This window comes from Petromyzon marinus, chromosome 36 (assembly GCF_048934315.1).
Source record: "Petromyzon marinus isolate PM22_M1 ecotype Great Lakes invasive population chromosome 36, UKy_Petmar_22M1.pri1.0, whole genome shotgun sequence".
NCBI lineage: Eukaryota > Metazoa > Chordata > Hyperoartia > Petromyzontiformes > Petromyzontidae > Petromyzon > Petromyzon marinus.
Genome location: NC_133702.1, coordinates 12,373,383 through 12,389,407, shown reverse-complemented (window position 1 = coordinate 12,389,407; position 16,025 = coordinate 12,373,383). Strand labels below are relative to the sequence as shown.

Sequence of the window (16,025 nt, the reverse complement as noted above, 5' to 3'; positions counted from 1 at the left end):
GAACCCCCCACACTCCTGCATACCAGGCGAGGAAGTTCAGGTCTCGCCACCGTGGTTCTCCTAAATATAATAAACTAGAGTAGTTTTAAACTTGATTTGAGAGAGTAGTTTTAGAGTAGTTTTCTATCTACGTGACTTTACCGAAAGAAACAAAGAGTATGGATTCCTGCAGTCACGAAATCTTCAAATCAAGATTCGAGTCGAGAAGTTAAACTTGCATTGGCACATCAAGATCTCCCGTATAGCGTTAACAGACTGTTGGGGCAAGTGCTGTTATGTTTGCGAGTAGCCGCAGAACATGAAGGCCGGCCACGGCAAACGAGGGGGTGGGTGGCCAGCGTCACCCTCGCGCCGTGCCAATAAAAAGGCAGCAAAAGTTGGCACAGTATGGGGCACAGCTGGTGCATCTGCCAGTCATCTCAGTCGGTCAACCCACGGCACCAGCTTTGTCCGTGCCGCGACCTCCTGCCAGCGAGCCTTCGACCCTTCACGTGGCCTCAAAGTGCACACGGCCCGTCACGGTCTCCGCGGTGACGCCGCGGTCACTTCGTGGTGAACGGCTGGCGTTGTTGGTATTTGGCATGCGGTGTTCCCCACGATGGCGTACGGCGTTACGGTGCGCCGCTCGCGGTGTGCTACGCGCTTGAGCCGTGAACTCCGCCGGCCCTGCGACTTTCAGAGGAGGCCCTCGAGGCACCGAGACGGTGTCTCCGTTACGGGCACGGAGCTCCCGGTGAGAGGTGAGAGAGGCGATCCTCGCGCACGACTCATCAACAGCCAAAGCCGCCGAACCACGGCTGAAGCCTCCGGTACCTCGAGAGGGAAGGAGCGGCCGTCGATCTGGTGCTCGGATCCGTCCGCCGACGAGCAGCTGCCCCAGTGAAATGCCAGCCGCGTCGCGCGCCAACGTGTCCCTCCGCTCCACAGGAAGTAGTCCCCGTCAATCCACACCTCCACTGCGAGCGTGGGGGGGGGGGGTAGACGCGCGTGAGTAAGGCGCGCTCTGGAATCCCCCTGACACCGGGTTGGAGCACGTCAGCTGTTCCAGAATCGATCATCGATCACATCGGCGGTTTCAATTCCCATCAAAGGTATCGTCGTCTCTACACCAGATTGGAGCGCACGAGTGGAGATGGGAGCACGTCAGCTGTTCCAGGTTCCATCTCTTGAGTGCCGCGGTGGCTAGGAGATGTTAACAACCTCGCCCGGTATGCAGGAGGTCGTGGGTTCGATCTCGACCCTGACGCCTGCTGTATGGTTGCAGTTTGCGTGTCTCTCTCCCCGTGGTCGCGTGGGTTTTAATCTCTGGGTGCTCCGGGTTTTCCCTCCAGATTTTAGAAAAGCGCTTTAAGAGAGAATTTGGCTGCTGCTATAAATGTCCACACGACGCTGAGCCACTTTGCTGAGCTACCATTCGTGATTGCCCGGTCGCTTCTGAAAAAGCGCTGCATAGCTCAGTGCACCCTTAACCTGGTAAAACACAAAACAGTTCAGATTAAATGGTTTAGATGTTCCAAACTCCATCGCGTCGACTGTTTCTCGACGATCCTGGCACATCCAGCCGACACCTTGTTACACGGTGTCACGACACCACGTCCCAAATCCGCCCCCCGAATCCCTGCGGCGATACTCCAGATGATAGCGTGGCAGCGAATGACGCGGCGATGTCCTGCCTTGACGTTCCGGCTTTGAGCGACAATGAGCCATGCCGTCGAGTGGACGTGCCTGTGCAAGGATGTTTGGACGCTGTTGTTTGTAGTGTGTACGTACGCACTATTAATGAGGCGTCATCCTGGGAGGTTTTTTTGCGTCGAGGAAGTTCTGCCGTTGGTGCCGTGTGAATCATGAATTGTGTTTGTTTCTTAATTCGCTTGCACACCCCCTTGCAGTACTCCTGGAGATGCCGCCACTGCCGAAAGACCTGGGCTGTGGTCTATGGATCTCTGTGTCACTCTGTGTCACTCTATGGATCTCTGTGTCACTCTGTGTCACTCTGTGGATCTCTGTGTCACTCTGTGTCACTCTGTGGATCTCTGTGTCACTCTGTGTGACTCTATGGATCTGTGTCACTCTGTGGATCTCTGTGTCACTCTGTCTGTGTCACTCTATGGATCTCTGTCACTCTGTGTCACTCTGTGGATCTCTGTGTCACTCTGTGTGACTCTATGGATCTGTGTCATTCTGTGTCACTCTGTGGATCTCTGTGTCACTCTGTGTCACTCTGTGTCTCTCTGTGGATCTCTGTGTCACTCTGTGTCACTCTGTGGATCTCTGTGTCACTCTGTCTGTGTCATTCTGTGTCACTCTGTGGATCTCTGTGTCACTCTGTGTCACTCTGTGGATCTCTGTGTCACTCTGTCTGTGTCATTCTGTGTCACTCTGTGGATATCTGTGTCACTCTGTGTGACTCTATGGATCTGTGTCACTCTGTGGATCTCTGTGTCACTCTGTCTGTGTCACTCTATGGATCTCTGTCACTCTGTGTCACTCTGTGGATCTCTGTGTCACTCTGTGTGACTCTATGGATCTGTGTCTCTCTGTGGAACTCTGTGTCACTCTGTGTCACTCTGTGGCACTCTGTGGATCTCTGTGTCTCTCTGTGTCACTCTGTCACTCTGTGTCACTCTGTGGATCTCTGTGTCACTCTGTGTCACTCTGTGGATCTCTGTGTCACTCTGTGGATCTCTGTGTCACTCTGTGTCACTCTGTGTCTCTGTGTGGATCTGTGTCACTCTGTGGATCTCTGTGTCACTCTATGTCACTCTGTGTCACTCTGTGCCACTCTGTGTCACTCTGTGGATCTCTGTGTCACTCTATGTCACTCTGTGTTACTCTGTGTCACTCTGTGTCACTCTGTGGATCTCTGTGTCACTCTGTCTGTGTCATTCTGTGTCACTCTGTGGATCTCTGTGTCACTGTCTGTGTCACTCTGTGTCACTCTGTGGATCTCTGTGTCACTCTGTCTGTGTCATTCTGTATCACTCTGTGTCACTCTGTGGATCTGTGTCAGTCTGTGGATCTGTGTCACTCTGTGTCACTCTGTGTCACTCTGTCTGTGTCACTCTGTGTCACTCTGTCTGTGTCACTCTGTCTGTGTCACTCTATGGATCTGTGTCACTCTGTGGATCTCTGTGTCTCTCTGTGTCACTCTGTGGATCTCTGTGTAACATTATGGAACTCCATGATTATCGTATGGGTCTATGTAACTCTGTGAGTCTCTGTGTAACTCTACGAGTCTCTATGTAGTAACTGAATGAGTCTCCATGGGTACTCCATCTGACCCTACGGATCTCTGTGGGTCTCTATGTAACGGCAGCGTCCCTGTAAACTGCCGCCACTGGCCCCACGGGTCTCGGGGCTGTGGTCGTCCCCGGCATCCACCACGCCGCTCGGTTCACCGGGACTGAGATAGCGAAGCCTGACGCTGAGAATTCCCCTCGCATTTCACTCAGTTTAAGCACGCGCCAATTAACGAGGCCATCACTGTAATGACCTGCTGACGGGGCGGGGGGGGGGGGCAGTGGGGGCGGGGGACCTATCGATTTGGACCCCCCCCCCCCCATTAATTGAGCCACTCTAAGCACAATGACCTTAACGGCTCCAATAAATATGTAATAATTAAATAACCAAACGGGGACAAACTCGTGATCGTTAAAGTCGTTGCCGGGTGCTTGAAAGACGTGGAGGAGGGGGAGGTGGGCGGTGGGTTTAGGGGCCGTCCATAAATGACGTCACGCGATTTTGGACGATTTTTGACCCCCCCCCTCGTCAAACGGCGTCACAAAAAGTCAGACCCCCCCTCAAATATGACGTCACAAAGCTCTCCCCCCCCCCAAAACCATATTTCCATTTTAAAAATAAAACATGCTTCAAATCGCTTTAAACTATTGTCTTTGTAGTGCGTGTTTAATGTGGCGCTGCACTCTGATGTTGTAGGAGAAAACATTTATTAAAAAGTCTATTTTATTAAGTAGAACGTGTTGTCTATATTTATTTAAAGTTTGCGCATTTTGATGTGACGTCACATTTCTTAAACCCCCTCCCCCCCCCTCGTCACACATCGTCACAAATGTCTGACCCCCGCCCCCTAGGTGCGTGACGTCATTTATGGACGGCTCCTTATTTGGACCGACGATGTCGAGCAACGTCGCTCGTTACCAACGAAGGGACGCAAATCCGTCCGGACATCGTCCCTCGTGAGCCCCTCGGCAGAGGGGGCTGTCTGGCTGGCTTGGCTGGCCTCTTGCCTGACCCCCAAGAGGAACCCGCCCGCCTACGTTGCACTTTTATTCTTAAATAATCTCAGATTGAAAACGAATTCCTTCATTCGAACCGCTTCTTGTCGCGTTTAAGTTTGTTTGTATCCCCCCCCGCCGCTCCCCTCTCGGCACACCTCCGGTTTAGCATGGTTGGCGACGTACGGTGCGACAGAAGTTCAACATACACACATGTGTGCATGGTGTTCGTCATCAACACACGGGGTCACTGCCTGCAGGGGACAAATGAAGTGACCACATACCCACCGCTCCCATCCCACGTGCCCCGCGCGCCTGGCACGTGACCACCACATTGCACGTACTATGCTTTCTAGCCTTGTCTAGACCACCAGCTCAAGAGATGAAGAGTTTAATATTGTGGCCCTCCCAACAAGCAGTGTGGTGGTCACGTGACATGGGAGGTGTGCCTTCCTGCTATATGTGAGCACCACCTTTGCGCAAGTTTCTATGTGTGTCTAGTTGTCTCTATATGAGAGTATGTGTCTCTACGTGAGTCTATGTGTCTCTACGTTAGTGTACGAGTCTTTATATGAGAGTGAGTCCATGCGTCTCTATGTGAGTGCACGAGTCTCTTTGTGAGTGTACGTGTCTCTATGTCAGATTACGAACCTCTGTGCGAGTCTATGCGTCTCTCCGTGAGCCTACGAAACTCTAAGCGAGTTCACGCGTCTACCACGCGAGTCTGCGCGTCTCTACGGGAACTCTGTGCGTGTCTCCGTTTGCGACGTTGCCCGCACCGGTCTTGCCCGTGTTCTTGATGAGCGTGCGAGGTCCCGTGGCGCGCTCCCACCCCTCCAGGTGCAGCGGTCCCAGGCGCCGGTCCGGCACGGCCTCCTCCGGCACCAGGTCGATGGGCGACTGCTGCGAGCCATTGCACTCCGGGTAGCGAGCCGGCCACGTCAGCACGCCTCCCTCGCCTGGGTCACGCACACAAAGGCAAAGGTCAGAATCTGTATTTGTACTGGAGGAGGAATCCGATGAGCTGTCAAGCTCTTTTGCCACAGATGTTCAGTGTGGGTCACGGGGTCAGACCGTTACGGCAAACAAACAATAAAAAGAAACGATATAAGTGCAGCGTACAGGATAGTTCAACAAATCACTTTAACAATATATACAAATGAAACAAAACTTTTTTTTTCTTGCCAGGTAAAGCCAACTAAGCCATTTGCTTATTTTTCAGAAGCGAACTGGCCACAAACGAGAGCTTCACGAAGGGGCTTATCACCGTGCAGAAATGTATAGCAGAAAAAATAATCAAAATAATATAGACGAATGTTTCTAAACGTGGAGGGGAAAACCGGAGGACACGGAGAAAAAAATCCACGCGACCACAGGAGACAGACACCGCAAACTTCAAATATATAGCGGGCGTCAGAGTTGAGATTCAACCCCTGACCTCCTGCATACCAGGCGAGGAAGATTACATCATACCACCGTTGTGCCACTTGAATAAAAAAAATTCAACATAGAAGTTCACATTGTACATCAAGATCCCCCGTATAGCCTTAAGCGACTGTTTGGGCAGTAGGTGTTTTCTTGCGAGAAGCAGCACACGTGAAGAAGGCCGGACAGCACACGAGGGGCTGGGTGGCCAGAGCCAAGCCCTGTCGCCGTTGTCTCCCGAGTGGTGATGTTTGCACATTTGAGGCTGAGTCAACCCAGGGGAACCCCAGTACCGGTTGAGATACTCGACCTCGGGGGAAACCCAGATGATTGTGATGTTTATACACCGCACCAGGTACTCATTTAAGGCTGAGTCGACCTAGGGCAGGCCCAGGACCGGTTAAAATAATTGTCACCGGTGTTGGCCGTGAGCGGGAATCGAACCCGGTTGGCAGGTTCGTAGGTCAGCGCGCTAACCGCTCCACCACCACTCCCCTCACCACCAGCAAGGGAATGAGATCACCACCTGCGAGCTACAGAGCTGCAGGGCTCTCTGGGCACCAGGGGAGTGCAGTCCTCTCACTTCTTCTTCTCTTACAAGAGGTTAGGGCGAGTTGTTTAAGGCTGATCTTACCTACGTGAGACACAGGATATGTTTGTAATAGTACAGGGTCTCGTCTACTTACGAACATTTGAGTTACGAATTTTCAGAGGTACGAACAAACTTGTCCGTATGTCCAGTTATCTGTTCAGACTGAGAGTCATAAGGTCAACCGCCGCGCAAATAGATGGCGGTGATGACATCTACAGAACGTCAAGAACCAGTGGCATCTACATCTACAGAATGTGATGAACCAGTGGCATCTACATCTACAGAACGTGAAGAACCAGTGGCATCTACATCTACAGAACGTGAAGAACCAGTGGCATCTACATCTATAGAACGTGAAGAACCAGTGGCATCTACATCTACAGAACGTGAAGAACCAGTGGCATCTACATCTACAGAACGTGAAGAACCAGTGGCATCTACATCTACAGAACGCGAAGAACCAGTGGCATCAACATCTACAGAACGTGAAGAACCAGTGGCATCTACATCTACAGAACGTGAAGAACCAGTGGCATCTACATCTACAGAAAGTGAAGAACCAGTGGCATCTACATCTACAGAACGTGAAGAACCAGTGGCATCTACATCTACAAAACATGAAGAACCAGTGGCATCTACATCTACAGAACGTGTAGAACCAGTGGCATCTACATCTACAGAACGCGAAGAACCAGTGGCATCAACATCTACAGAACGTGAAGAACCAGTGGCATCTACATCTACAGAACGTGAAGAACCAGTGGCATCTACATCTACAGAAAGTGAAGAACCAGTGGCATCTACATCTACAGAACGTGAAGAACCAGTGGCATCTACATCTACAGAACGTGAAGAACCAGTGGCATCTACATATGTAGAACGTGAAGAACCATTGGCATCTACATCTACAGAAAGTGAAGAACCAGTGGCATCTACATCTACAGAACGTGAAGAACCAGTGGCATCTACATCGATAGAACGTGAAGAACCAGTGGCATCTACGTATGCAGAACGTGAAGAACCAGTGGCATCTACAGAACGTGAAGAACCAGTGGCATCTACATCTACAGAACGTGAAGAACCAGTGGCATCTGCATCTACAGAATGTGAAGAACCAGTGGCATCTACATCTACAGAACATGAAGAACCAGTGGCATCTACATATGCAGAACGTGAAGAACCAGTGGCATCTACATCTACAGAACATGAAGAACCAGTGGCATCTACATCTACAGAACGTGTAGAACCAGTGGCATCTACATCTACAGAACGTGAAGAACCAGTGGCATCTACATCTACAGAACATGAAGAACCAGTGGCATCTACATCTACAGAACGTATAGAACCAGTGGCATCTACATCTACAGAACGTGAAGAACCAATGGCATCTACATCTACAAAACGTGAAGAACCAGTGGCATGTACATCTTCAGAACATGAAGAACCAGTGGCATCTACATCTACAGAACGTGAAGGACCAGTGGCATCTACACCTACAGAACGTGAAGAACCAGTGGGATCAACATCTACAGAACATGAAGAATCAGTGGGATCTACATCTACAGAACATGAAGAATCAGTAGCATCTTCAGATGCAGAACGTGAAGAACCAGTGGCATCTACATCTACAGAACATGAAGAACCAGTGGCATCTACATCTACAGAACGTGTAGAACCAGTGGCATCTACATCTACAGAACGTGAAGAACCAGTGGCATCTACATCTACAGAACACGAAGAACCAGTAGCATCTACATATGCAGAACGTGAAGAACCAGTGGCATCTACACCTACAGAACGTGAAGAACCAGTGGCATCTACATCTACAGAACACGAAGAACCAGTAGCATCTACATATGCAGAACGTGAAGAACCAGTGGCATCTACACCTACAGAACGTGAAGAACCAGTGGCATCTACATCTACAGAACACGAAGAACCAGTAGCATCTACATATGCAGAACGTGAAGAACCAGTGGCATCTACACCTACAGAACGTGAAGAACCAGTGGCATCTACATCTACAAAACGTGAAGAACCAGTGGCATCTACATCTTCAGAACATGAAGAACCAGTGGCATCTACACCTACAGAACGTGAAGAACCAGTGGCATCTACATCTACAGAACATGAAGAACCAGTGGCATCTACATCTACAGAACGTGAAGGACCAGTGGCATCTACACCTACAGAACGTGAAGAACCAGTGGGATCTACATCTACAGAACATGAAGAATCAGTGGGATCTACATCTACAGAACATGAAGAACCAGTAGCATCTACATATGCAGAACGTGAAGAACCAGTGGCATCTACATCTACAGAACGTGAAGAACCAGTGGCATCTACACCTACAGAACGTGAAGAACCAGTGGCATCTACACCTACAGAACGTGAAGAACCAGTGGCATCTACATCTACAGAACGTGAAGAACCAGTGGCATCTACACCTACAGAACGTGAAGAACCAGTGGGATCTACATCTACAGAACATGAAGAATCAGTGGGATCTACATCTACAGAACATGAAGAACCAGTAGCATATACATATGCAGAACGTGAAGAACCAGTGGCATCTACACCTACAGAACGTGAAGAACCAGTGGCATCTACATCTACAGAACGTGAAGAACCAGTGGCATCTACATCTTCAGAACATGAAGAACCAGTGGCATCTACACCTACAGAACGTGAAGAACCAGTGGCATCTACATCTACAGAACATGAAGAACCAGTGGCATCTACATCTACAGAACATGAAGAATCAGTGGGATCTACATCTACAGAACATGAAGAACCAGTGGCATCTACATTTACATAACATGAAGAACCAGTGGGATCTACAGGAGATTAACAAATATTTAAGGCCAGTCCCCATGTTTAGTGTACATGCCGTACAACATGTCTGGAATTGACAGGAGTACTTACGAACAAATCGACTTACAAACAGACCTGAGGAACCATACTCGTTCGTAAGTAGAGGAGTCCCTGCACACTAATACCCGCTCCTGATAGTTACGACCAGGAATCAAACCCAGGTGGCGTGGCGCGAGCATCATTGCACCACCGCTCCGTCACACACAAAGACAAAGATCCCCGTGTAACCTCAACGTACTGTTGGGACAAGTGCTTGTTAGCGCGTAGCACCTATGAAGAAGGCCGCCACGACACACAAGGGGGTGAGTGGCCAGCACCACCCTCGAGCCGTGAGTAATAATTATAATTGTTATAATTATAATTGTTATAATTATAATTATTCTAGTTATAATTATTATAATAAAAGGCATCAAGTTGACACGGTGGGGGGGCACAGGCGGTGCATCTGCCAGTCATCTCAAGTAAGTCATTCCCCACACCACCACCTGGGACTGTCCCGTGACCTCCTGCCAGCAAGCGTGACGGCCTCGCAGTGCACCTAGCCTGGCACAAGCGACGTGGTGTCGTCGCCGCTACCCTGGAGCAAATGGCTGCTGGTTGTTGGTGATGTTGTTGTTGGTTGTGCGTGTGGCTGTGTGTGGTGGCGTTGGTGGTGCTGTTGGTGGTCGTGTTGGTGAGGTTGGTGGTGGTGGTGTTGGTGGTGGTGTTGGTGGTGGTCGTGTTGCTGGGGTTGGTGGTGGTGGTGTTGATGGTGGTGTTGTTGGTGGTGGTGTTAGTGGTGGTGTTGTTGGTGGTATTGTTGTTGGTGATGTTCTTGGTGGTGGTGTTGTTGGTGGTGTTGTTGGTGGTGTTGTTGTTGGTGGTGATGTTGATGGTGGTGTTGTTGATGGTGGTGGTATTGGTGGTGGTGTTGTTGGTATTGAGAGGTTATCACTCCAAAGTAGCGGCGGAGTGAGACGCGGGGCTTTGCCCGGACACGGCCACCTCGAGCCCCCCGGAGGGGAACGGCGGCGGTTCGAGATTCCAGCGAGCTCCACTAACGGGGCCGCCCCAACCTCCAGCTCTCCCTCCCCATCTTCCTGCCCTCCCTCCCCATCCTCCTGCCCTCTCTCTCCACATCCTCCTGCTCTCCCTCCCCCTCCTCCACCACAAAACGCTCACCGCTCAATCACTGATTGAACACAGTCACCGGTTCCCGCGCAGTCCACGTGTGTACGCGTGGACTGCGCGTGAACCACATTGGAACCGCGCGCGGCAGGCACGGCCGCCTCCTGCCTCGGCGTTGGGCGATGGGAAGCGGTCCACGGGGCGACTGGGGCCTCCGGCCTCACGCCAGGGGCCACGCAGTGGCACCACGGCCCCACTCGCTCCCATGGCGTCCGTCTATGGGTCTCTGTGCAAGTCTATGGGTGTCTCTGTGAGTCTGCGGGTTAATTTGTTTCATCTGTGGGTCTCTGTGAGTGTATGGGGTCTCCATGAGTCTGTGGGTGTTTATCCGAGTCTGCGAGTCTCGATGTGAGCCTATGGGGTGTTTATGTGAGTCTCCTTATCTGCAATGGGTCTCTTTGAATCTATGGGTCTCGTTGTGAGTGTGTGTGCCTACGTGATTCCATGACGCTCCACGAATGTACTCGCCGTATCTCAAACGCGACTGCCCGCTACGGCCAATCGCCGGCAGCAGCATTACAGGTGAAGGCGCCCTCTGGCTCATTCAGTCTCCCGCACGCGAACACAGAGGCCGCGCTGTCTGCCGATCGACTTACGGCCGTGCGACAATTTAGGTGCACGCGCGCGCGTGTGCGCGGTGAGCGGTCGTGTAGCGGTGATCACACTTCGCTACGAACCCACCGATCCCCAGCTCGATTTCCAGCTCACGGGTCAGCGGTGACGGTTATCTGAGCTGGTCATGGGCCCTCCCCTAGGTCGACTCGGCCTCAAGTGAACATCGCCACTGGGGAGACGAAGGCAGCCGGGCGTGGTGCTGGCCACCCACCCCCTTGTGTTGCCGTGCCGGCTTTCATAGGTGTTCCCGAACAGCACTTGCCCCAACAATCCAATCAGGTTATACGGTGGATTTGTTTGGGTGCGAGCGTGCGCTCTGATGCAACAGGCGCGCGCCCACGTGGGCACGCGCGCGCCTCTCTCGCACTTTTGCGTGCGCGCGACAGATAAGATGCTTGCTCTGGTTATTAGCCTTCAGAGCTATTTTAAAGCAAACTGTTTTAAAGGTCCCTGATTTGCTTTAAAGACATCAAACAACAAATAAATGTCAGTAGCAGGGCCGGGCGGGCGGGAAGGGCTGGGGGTGTGGTGTGTGGGGGTGGTTGGTCGACGGCAGTGGAGGAGGCGTGGAGAAGACTGAGAGAGAGAGAGGCTGGGAGAGAGTGAGGCTGGGAGAGTGAGGCTGGGAGAGAGAGAGAGTGAGGCTGAGAGAGTGAGGCTGGGAGAGAGAGAGGTTGAAAGAGAGTGAGGCTGAGAGAGTGAGGCTGAGAGAGTTAGGCTAGGTGAGTGAGGCTGGGAGAGAGAGAGAGTGAGGCTGAGAGAGTGAGGCTGAGAGAGTGAGGCTGGGAGAGTGAGGCTGAGAGAGAGTGAGGCTGAGAGAGTGAGGCTGAGAGAATGAGGCTGAGAGAGTGAGGCTGAGATAGTGAGGGAGGCTGAGAGAGAGTGAGGCTGCGAGGGTGAGGCTGAGAGAGAGTGAGGCTGAGAGAATGAGGCTGAGAGAGTGAGGCTGAGAGAGAGTGAGGCTGAGAGAGAGTGAGGCTGAGAGAGTGAGGCTGAGAGAATGAGGCTGAGAGAGTGAGGCTGTGAGAGAGAGAGAGTGAGGCTGAGAGAGAGAGGGAGGCTGAGAGAGGCTGAGAGAGAGTGACGCTGAGAGAGAGTGAGGCTGAGAGAGTGAGGCTGAGAGAGAGAGTGAGGCTGAGAGAGAGAGGCTGAGAGAGAGAGAGGCTGAGAGAGAGAGAGGCTGAGAGAGAAAGGCTGGGAGAGGGTGAGGCTGAGAGAGAGAGTGAGGTTGAGAGAGAGAGGCTGAGAGAGAAAGGCTGGGAGAGGGTGAGGCTGAGAGAGAGTGAGGCTGAGAGAGAGAGTGAGGCTGAGAGAGTGAGGCTGAGAGAGAGAGTGAGGCTGAGAGAGTGAGGCTGAGAGAGTGAGGTTGAGAGAGCGAGGCTGAGAGAGTGAGGTTGAGAGAGGGAGGCTGAGAGAGAGTGAGGCTGAGAGAGTGAGGCTGAGAGAGAGTGAGGCTGAGAGAGAGTGAGGCTGAGAGAGAGTGAGGCTGAGAGAGAGTGAGGCTGAGAGAGTGATGCTGAGAGAGAGAGAGTGAGGCTGAGAGAGAGTGAGGCTGAGAGAGTGAGGCTGAGAGAGAGAGAGGCTGAGAGAGAGTGAGGCTGAGAGAGAGTGAGGCTGAGAGAGAGTGAGGCTGAGAGAGAGAGGCTGAGAGAGTGAGGTTGAGAGAGAGTGAGGCTGAGAGAGTGAGGCTGAGAGAGAGTGAGGCTGAGAGAGAGTGAGGCTGAGAGAGAGTGAGGCTGAGAGAGTGAGGTTGAGAGAGTGAGGCTGAGAGAGTGAGGTTGAGAGAGAGAGAGGCTGAGAGAGAGTGAGGCTGAGAGAGAGAGGCTGAGAGAGAGTGAGGCTGAGAGAGAGTGAGGCTGAGAGAGAGTGAGGCTGAGAGAGAGAGGCTGAGAGAGTGAGGTTGAGAGAGAGTGAGGCTGAGAGAGTGAGGCTGAGAGAGAGTGAGGCTGAGAGAGAGTGAGGCTGAGAGAGAGTGAGGCTGAGAGAGTGAGGTTGAGAGAGTGAGGCTGAGAGAGTGAGGTTGAGAGAGAGAGGCTGAGAGAGAGTGAGGCTGAGAGAGAGTGAGGCTGAGAGAGAGTGAGGCTGAGAGAGAGAGGCTGAGAGAGAGAGAGGCTGAGAGAGAGTGAGGCTGAGAGAGTGAGGTTGAGAGAGTGAGGCTGAGAGAGTGAGGTTGAGAGAGAGAGGCTGAGAGAGAGTGAGGCTGAGAGAGAGTGAGGCTGAGAGTGAGGTTGAGAGAGTGAGGCTGGGAGAGAGAGGCTGAGAGAGAGTGAGGCTGAGAGAGAGTGAGGCTGAGAGAGAGAGGCTGAGAGAGTGAGGCTGAGAGAGAGAGGCTGAGAGAGAGAGAGGCTGAGAGAGTGAGGCTGAGAGAGAGTGAGGCTGAGAGTGAGGTTGAGAGAGTGAGGCTGAGAGAGAGTGAGGCTGAGAGTGAGGCTGAGAGAGAGTGAGGCTGAGAGAGAGGCTGAGAGAGAGAGGCTGAGAGAGAGTGAGACTGAGAGAGTGAGGCTGAGATATTGAATGAGGCTGAGAGAGTGAGGCTGAGAGAGCCAAATGGAGTAGGAAGAGAGGGGGCAGAGAGAGAGGGAGGCAGAGAGGGGGGTAGAGAGAGAGGGAAGGGGAAAGGAGAAAAAAAGAAAAACAATTTTGTTGGGTTCTTTCATTTAAAAGGGGGGGGGGGGGGGGTTACACAAAGCAAAGCTTTAAAAAAAAACGAAATGATGAACGGAGCAAAGGTGCCGACTACACACCGAGCATCTTCCTTGTTTCTTCTGATCGTAAAAAAAAGAGAGGGAGGCTGGGAGAGAGGAGGCTGAGATAGTGAGGGAGGCTGAGAGAGAGCGAGTGAGGCTGAGAGAGAGTGAAGCTGAGAGAGAGAGTGAGGCTGAGATAGTGAGGGAGGCTGAGAGAGAGGACTGAGAGAGAGAGGCTGGGAGAGAGTGAGGCTGGAGAGAAGTTGAGGCTGAGAGAGAGAGAGTGAGGCTGAGAGAGAGAGAGTGAGGCTGAGAGAGAGAGTGAGGGCTGAGATAGTGAGGGAGGCTGAGAGAGAGAGGCTGAGAGAGAGAGAGGCTGAGAGAGAGTGAGGCTGGGAGAGAGTGAGCTGAGAGAGAGAGTGAGGCTGAGAGAGAGAGTGAGGCTGAGAGAGAGAGTGAGGCTGAGAGAGAGAGTGAGGCTGAGAGAGAGAGTGAGGCTGAGATAGTGAGGAGGCTGAGAGAGAGAGGCTGAGAGAGAGTGAGGCTGGGAGAGAGTGAGGCTGGGAGAGGAGGTGAGGGCTGGAGAGAGAGTGAGGCTGAGAGAGAGAGTGAGGCTGAGAGAGAGAGTGAGGCTGAGAGAGAGAGTGAGCTGAGAGAGAGAGTGAGGCTGAGAGAGAGAGTGAGGCTGAGAGAGAGAGTGAGGCTGAGAGAGAGAGGAGGGGGCTGAGATAGTGAGGGAGGCTGAGAGAGAGAGGCTGAGAGAGAGTGAGGCTGGGAGAGAGTGAGGCTGGGAGAGAGTGAGGCTTGAGAGAGAGAGAGTGAGGCTGAGATAGTGAGGGAGGCTGAGAGAGAGCGAGTGAGGCTGGGAGAGAGAGACGACGGGAACACTCGCGGCAGAAATCATGAAAATTATCCGGCTCCGAGGCGACGCCACGGGGTTCGCGAGCAGCATCCACACCGCGCTGACTCCCGTGTTGATGCTCGCGAGGAGAGGTAACGGCGGCGAGAGGCTTTACAATCACTCTCCTATTAGAGCCCCCTCGTCACGGCCTCGAACAAGTTGTTTCTGGTAAGATACACACTAAGATAAAGGGCACCTGTCCCCCCCTCCACTCGTGTGTAGCTTCTAACACTGCTTGGGCAAGTGCTGTCAGCGAGCGCCTATGATGGGCGGGTGCACGAAGGGGCGGTGTGGCGAGTGCCGCGTAAGGTTGCTCGCATCTCCCCAGGGCTCACGTTCACCATCATGGTGCTCAATTAGGGCTGCGTAAACCAAGGGAGGCACCGGACCGGCTCTGATATCACTGATAAAGGCCCACGGCTGACTGAGATACCCACTGAAGGGTGTCCGTGGCCGGGGAGTCGAACCGAGGTAGGCTGGGTGAGGCGGCACAATGCGCTTACCGCGTCGCCACCGCTCCCCACACAAAACAAAGACACGCAGATGTTCGCCTGTATGACACACCGACACACACACACCCGACAAAAAAAAATAACAAGATTCCCCGTATAGCCTGTAGGGGCAAGTGCTGTTAGCGTGCACCTATGAATGCCGGCACGGCACACGAGGGGGTGGGTGGCCGACACCACGCCCGGCCGCCCTTTGTCTCCCCAGTGGCGATATTTACGCACCGCACCACATTTTAATTTAAGGCTGAGTCGACCTAGGGGAGGCCCAGGACCGGTTCAAATAATCGATTACTGGTGTTGGCCGTGAGCGGGAATCGAACCCGGGTGGCCAGGTTCGTAGCGCAGCGTAGTCGCTAACCACTACACCACCGCTCCCCCACACACTTCGACACACATACATCGGCACACACCAATATCAATACCCTGGTCATGAACACACTGCCCAGGTATTTGGAAACTCTCCACTCTTTCCACAACTGCTCCATCACCAATGGGGAGCTGAGGGGATGGAGTGTTTGGTCGCACAAAATACCCAGGCAGGTGCTTAATTTTGGAGGGGCTGATGGTAAGGCCCCACCTCTTAGTGGCAAGCACCAGGTTCAGCAGCAGCAGCCTCCCAACTCCTCCTCTGAGTGAGCAGCAATTACCAGGTCGTCGGCATACATAACGTGGTTGAGCAAACAGGGAGCCATCCCTCGACCGCACGAGGGCATCGATCAGCCTCCCATTGTATCTGTACCAGATGTAAATTCCTTCGGTACAGTCATGAAAGCTTCTCGAACTACGTGGTTAAAGATGATGATGATGATGTTAAATAATGGTTGGAGCCGGAGAACATTCCTGTCGCACCCCTACGTGAACATGGAATGTTCCGACTGCTGGCCACGTAGCTTTACCTGGGCCCACTCACCATCATGGAGTCCCTCAATGATCGTGAGCAGAGAGTCAGGGGACTCTTAAAGCACGAGGAACTGCCCACAGCCCTGGCCTACTGATGGTATCATAGGCCTTGACCAG

At 52.6% G+C, this 16,025-nt stretch overlaps 1 protein-coding gene across 2 annotated transcripts in view; it reads right to left on the bottom strand.

Annotated features, from left to right (window-relative positions):
- Positions 1-16,025, bottom strand: part of LOC116949266 (receptor-type tyrosine-protein phosphatase gamma-like) — a 574,019-nt gene that overhangs the window by 294,431 nt on the left and 263,563 nt on the right. For both annotated transcript variants that reach the window (XM_032966362.2, XM_032966363.2), the window contains exons 3-4: positions 5,015-5,194; positions 814-956 (exon numbers count right to left, since the gene is read on the bottom strand). In XM_032966362.2, coding sequence (XP_032822253.1) covers positions 814-956; positions 5,015-5,194 — 323 coding nt within the window. The remainder of the gene's footprint in view (positions 1-813; positions 957-5,014; positions 5,195-16,025) is intronic.